Source organism: Pan troglodytes, chromosome 10, assembly GCF_028858775.2.
Source record: "Pan troglodytes isolate AG18354 chromosome 10, NHGRI_mPanTro3-v2.0_pri, whole genome shotgun sequence".
In the NCBI taxonomy this organism is placed as follows: domain Eukaryota; kingdom Metazoa; phylum Chordata; class Mammalia; order Primates; family Hominidae; genus Pan; species Pan troglodytes.
The window spans coordinates 135510690-135516689 of NC_072408.2; the positions used below are offsets into that span (position 1 = coordinate 135510690).

The following is a 6000-nucleotide window of genomic DNA, read 5'->3' on the forward strand; positions in this document are numbered from 1 at the left end:
TTTCTTTCTTTGTATCATGAGCACCTCTTGAGCCCTGGTTGCTCGGCTTTGTTTTGTTCTGAAGGAGGTTGTATTTGCATTTGCACAGGTCCAACTTCAAGTGAGTTTCTTTTCTCCCAATTCGCATACCACAGAGGTAGTTATCACACCCAAGTGTGGGCTTTTGGTTTTGAGTGGCGACATCTCCATCCAGTGCTCAGAGCGCACACAAGCTTTGCTGCTGTATCTCTGGCTCAGCAGGTAGGATTTTCCCATGCCCCGTCCATGGAGTGGGTGCTGCTGCCTCCCTGGGCTGCGATGACAGTGTCCGGGATGGATGGGGACAAAGGTCCAGGAAGGCCACGAGGTCAGACCTGGTTTGCTGTGAAAAAGGCAGGGAGGAAAGGAGGCAGCTACTTGACTTTTTCAGCAGAGGGTGAGTCATCATGGTCTTTGTGGGGCTGATAAAATGGGCTCTGGCAGTGGTTGTTCTAGGGGGTCCCTAGCACAGTGATCAAGAGCTCAGCTCTAAAGCCACAGCAGTTCCAGCCCTGATCCTGCCTCTTCCTAACGATATGACTGGACATATTTATTTTTTTTATTTTTCTAACTTTTATTTTCACTTCAGGGGTACATGTGCAGGTTTGTTATGTAGCTACACTTGTGTCATGGGGGTTGGTTGTACAGATTATTTCATGACCCAGGTATTAAGCCTAGTACCCATTAGTTATTATTCTTGATCCTCTCCCTGGTCCCACCCTCCACCCTCCAATAGGCCCAGTGTGTGCTGTTCCCCTCTATCTGTCCATGTGTTCTCACCATTTAGCTCCCACTTAGAAGTGAGAACATGTAGTGTTGGGTTTTCTGTTTCTGTGTCAGTTTGCTAAGAATAATGGCCTCTAGCTCCATCTGGTCCCTGCAAAGGATGGGATCTTGTTCTTTTTATGGCTGCATAGTATTCCACGGTGTGTGTGTACCACATTTTCTTTATCCAGTTTATCATTAATGGTCTGGAGAGTTTTTCCTAGATGAATGGAGGAGGCTGAAATATGCAATTCTAATCACAAAGTGGAGAGCCTGTATCCACTGGGCACTTGCTGTGGATCAGGTGCCATTTAGGTTGACTTTGTGTCTTCGCTATTTGACTCCATGTCTTTGCTATTGTGAATAGTGCTGCGATGAACATATGCGTGCATGTGAGCACAGTTCTTAACCTCTCTTTGGGCAGGAAGCATAACCCAACCTACTTTGTGGAAGAGGAGAAAATGCGTTCTGTAATAACTGCGAACAACACCTGACCCACAGCGAGTGCCCAGTGGATATGGACTGTCTGTTTTATGATTAGGATTGCACATTTCACCCTCCTCTATTCATGGGAGTTCCCACTCTTGGAAGCAGAATAGAAGTACCCATGGCTAAGTCAAGAATAAGGCCTTCTGTGGGATTATGTTTGCTGTGGGCACACAAAGGGGAGAGGATGTCATTATTGCCCTGGGGAGGAGGCGAGACAGCAGGAAACCTTGTGCTCATGAGAATCTGCCAGTCACATAGGCATGGGTGTGAGTGGCATTTCTAGGCCAGTAGCTTCCCCTTTTTTTGGGATATTATTCAGCCATAAAAAGAATGAAATATTGCCATTTGCAGCAACATGGATGATCCTGGAAGACATTACTTTGAGTAAAATAAGCCAGGCACATAAAGTCAATTTTTTTTTACCAGTCCCCACAATGGCAAATAATTTTTACGTAGCTGTTGGGTCACTGACAGAAGTATAGTGAGTCTGCAAAATAAACTCAACCCCTTCACACTGGCCCTTTGCTTCCTCTTTCACTCTGCTACCCATGCAGAGCAAAGGCATCACAATTGAACGGGGCCCACCAGCCAATGCCATGTACTGCGTCCCACACATCACTGCCGCCCAACTACAGCCAAGCAAAGCATCTGCAATGGCTCAACAGGGTCAACCTTAAAGGGCAAAATGCTCTTGTTTTCTTGTTTCTCAGGCAAAGCTTAATTCACTGGGGGCAGTGCAGGCAGAAGAGGGGAGGTTCCTTTCTGATGTCATTGGTTCTGACAGTGTTTCCTGCCCATCAACCTTTGTCATCAGGCTGGATACAGACAACAGCTGTATCCATTCATCATACTTAGGCCACTAATCACAGAGTGTGTGACAAAATGACCAGGGCCTGCCCTAGAAGCCAGTCATTGTCTGTGAAGATGCACCGGCTGACTGATTCAAGCAGTAACTGTGTGGATAAAGCCACCTGGAGCCTCATCTCACTTAGGGATTTTTGTTTTGCCATTTGTTTGTTCCGGGTAAGGATTATGAGGGCGCTGTTAGTCACATCCCCATTTGTTCTTGTTTAAATTAAGGTGCTTTCTCTGCCCCTGATAGAAAACCTGTATGATTTCTCCCCAGATGCATGAGCTACTGAGTCTGGATTTGAGGTCCTGCTCCCTGTTTCATTGGGCGTCCTCCTAGGAGGGGGTTTCTAAGGGAAGAGGCATCCCCCACGTGGTCTTCTAACTGCCTGTGTCCCTGCAGGAGGCTGTATTCAGCACGTGGCTGCAGTTCAGTGACGGCTCTGTGACGCCCCTGGACATCTACGACACCAAGGACTTCTCCCTGGCAGCCACCTCCCAGGACGAGGCTGTCGTGTCAGTCCCCCAGCCCCGCTCTCCCAGGTGGCCCGTTGTGGTGGCCGAAGGGGAAGGCCAGGGCCCACTGATCCGAGTGGACATGACGATCGCCGAGGCCTGCCAGAAATCCAAACGCAAGAGCATCCTGGCTGTGGGCGTCGGCAACGTCAGGGTCAAGTTCGGACAGAACGATGCTGACTCCAGCCCCGGCAGGGACTATGAGGAAGATGAGATCAAGAACCACGCCAGCGACCGCCGGCAGAAGGGCCAGCACCATGAGCGCACAGGCCAGGATGGGCACCTCTATGGCAGCTCTCCCGTGGAGCGTGAGGAAGGGGCTCTCCGAAGAGCCACTACCACGGCCAGGTCCCTGCTGGACAACAAAGTGGTGAAGAACAGTCGGGCAGACGGGGGCAGGCTGGCAGGAGAGGGGCAGCTGCAGAACATCCCCATTGACTTCACCAACTTCCCGGCCCACGTGGACCTCCCCAAGGCCGGGAGTGGGCTGGAGGAAAACGACCTGGTGCAGACTCCGCGGGGCCTGAGTGATCTGGAGATAGGGATGTACGCCCTCCTGGGGGTGTTCTGCCTGGCCATCCTCGTCTTCCTGATCAACTGCGCCACCTTTGCCCTGAAGTACAGGCACAAGCAAGTGCCCCTGGAAGGTCAGGCCTCCATGACCCACTCTCATGACTGGGTGTGGCTTGGCAATGAGGCCGAACTCCTGGAGAGCATGGGGGACGCGCCACCGCCCCAGGACGAGCACACCACCATCATAGACCGCGGACCGGGGGCCTGCGAGGAGAGCAACCATCTCCTGCTCAATGGTGGCTCCCACAAGCACGTGCAGAGCCAGATTCACAGGTCAGCCGACTCCGGGGGGCGGCAGGGCAGAGAACAGAAGCAGGACCCCCTGCACTCGCCCACCTCCAAGAGGAAGAAGGTGAAATTCACCACCTTTACCACCATCCCCCCGGACGACAGCTGCCCCACGGTGAACTCCATCGTCAGCAGCAATGATGAGGACATCAAATGGGTGTGTCAAGACATGGCTGTGGGTGCCCCCAAGGAACTTAGAAACTATCTGGAGAAACTCAAAGATAAGGCTTAGGCCCCTCTAGCCAAAGGGCCCTGCCCAGATGCCTTCCTTGTACTGGAAACTGGCCCAAGTGGGGCAGAAGGCGTTGTCAGTGGGGTTAAGAAGGGACGGTCCCAGGGTCCATGCTAGACCAGTTGGAAAGTTTTGAAGTCAGGAAAAGACGTTTTTGTATCAAGGGATTTTTAGCAGTTAATGGTGGTGGATTTTCAAAGGTCAGGGGAATAAAGTCTGGGGCATGGGGAGTGCAGACCAAGTTACTGAACTGCACAGGCAAAATTAGGAAGGTTATTTTATGAGTCAAAACATACTACAGACAAGCTACCAAAAATTATTTGTTAAAAAATGCAAAAAGACAAATAAAAAGAGAAATAATCATCTGTTTATATTTCTAATAAAGGAGCAAAATATAAAAATAGGGCCTGCTAAGAGACATTTTCCATTCTAATTCACTATTCACTTTTCCAAGGACAGCCTTCAACTGTCACCACACGGCTGGGGAGGAGTCATTTCTTAACAAGGGATGCCTCTTGGGATAGAACTAAGGAGTTTTAAATCTTTACTTGATCATCTTTTATTTTCTTTTCCACTTTTTCCTTTTTTCTCTCTCTCTGTGTCCTAGACTTCCATTGCATTTATATTTAATGTTTATTTCTGAGAATCAAGCAGTATATTTTTCCTAAATGAAACATAAATTATATTCCTATTCATTAGATAGGTTCCTAGGAACAATGCCAATTAATCCATTGTTTAAGTAGTAACTTGAATGTTTTTCTATATCCCTCCAGCTTTGTTGATAGTGGCTGGTTTTGTACAATTGGAGGGAGCTCTCAGAGCCTTCCGGGGGGAGGAGAGGAACTGTCCTTAATCCATCACCACTACCATAGGGCAAAGCCAGCAGGTGTGGCCCTGTGAGGGGCTGTGCAGACGGGATGTGGCCAGGAGAACAGAGCCCCACCTGGACCACCTGACCCCTCGGGATTCCACCCCTGTCATCGTGGGGATGTTCCTATATAGGAGAAAGTTGGGTTAAATCAAAAAAGAGGCCACGCCCAGGTGTAATCAGAGCCAACCTGGTGGGCTGGGTCTATCACAAGACATAACTGATGCTGAACATGAACAAAGATAAAAACTGTTTGGAGGGTTTTTGAGTTGTTTTTCTTACGTTGTTGGGTGGGGTATACCAGCATAAACTCTAAAGATAAAATCTATGTTAGATTGTCAATCAACTGTGTTTTTGAACAGCATAATTGTGTAGCAGCACATTGCAAAAATGCATTCATCCAAAGCGACACATGTGGCAACGTAGACCACGCCAGTGAAATAAGCCCCTTCGTGATCACCTGACTCCAGTTCTCCGTGTGCACCATTGGCTGCGGCTGCAGGAGGAAGATGCCTGACAGCCCTCGTGCTCTCCGCAGGGGGGGCGCTCACAAAGATTCCAGGGGTGTTTATTGTGTTTATTTTTTTAATTACTATAATCAGTAGCTAAGAAAGGGTCCTTGAAGCCTCCTAACCTGGGTTGGACCTTTGAAAAATATATTTGTAGCACATATTATAGATAGAAAGAAGAAGATATTTATTTATACCTGTGATGCCAATTGTCATTAAAAGGCTTTTCATGGCTTGACAAGTCAGTGTCTTGTGGGGTGTGTTTTGTTTCACTTAATTGCTATTTCCCACCCCAAAATATACAACCCCAGAAGAATTAAACCCTTAGGCTAAAGGGAAGACAATATATTTGCCAATCTTTAAAAAAAACAACAACAACAAAAAAACTTTTTCCCTTTTGGTTTCTTGACTGATCCACAGTGATTCCTAATACGGAGGGCTTTCATTCATAGATCCACCGTCATCCACACCAGTGCCCAAAGTCAGAGAGCAGGAGGGCGTTCATTCATAGACTCACCATCATCCACACCAGTGCCCAAAGTCAGCAAGCAGGAGGGCGTTCATTCATAGATCCACCATCATCCACACCAGTGCCAAAGTCAGAGAGCAGGAGGGCCTTCATTCATAGACCCACCATCTTCCACACCAGCATTCAGAGTCAGTGAGGAGAAGGGTGTTCATTCATAGACTCACCATCATCCACACCAGTGCCCAAAGTCAGAGAGCAGGAGGGCCTTCATTCATAGACCCACCATCTTCCACACCAGCGTTCAGAGTCAGTGAGGAGAAGGGTGTTCATTCATAGATCCACCGTCATCCACACCAGTGCTCAAAGTCAGCAAGCAGGAGGGCTTTCATTCATAGATCCACCGTCATCCACACCAGTATCCAAA

At 48.6% G+C, this 6000-nt stretch overlaps 1 protein-coding gene across 1 annotated transcript in view; it reads left to right on the forward strand.

Annotated features, from left to right (window-relative positions):
• Window positions 1-5348, forward strand: part of TMEM132C (transmembrane protein 132C) — a 439931-nt gene extending 434583 nt beyond the window's left edge. Inside the window, exon 9 of the mRNA XM_522557.8 lies at window positions 2525-5348. Within this exon, the coding sequence (XP_522557.5) occupies window positions 2525-3730 (1206 nt within the window). The 3' untranslated portion in view covers window positions 3731-5348. The remainder of the gene's footprint in view (window positions 1-2524) is intronic.
• Window positions 5349-6000: the final 652 nt, after the last annotated feature.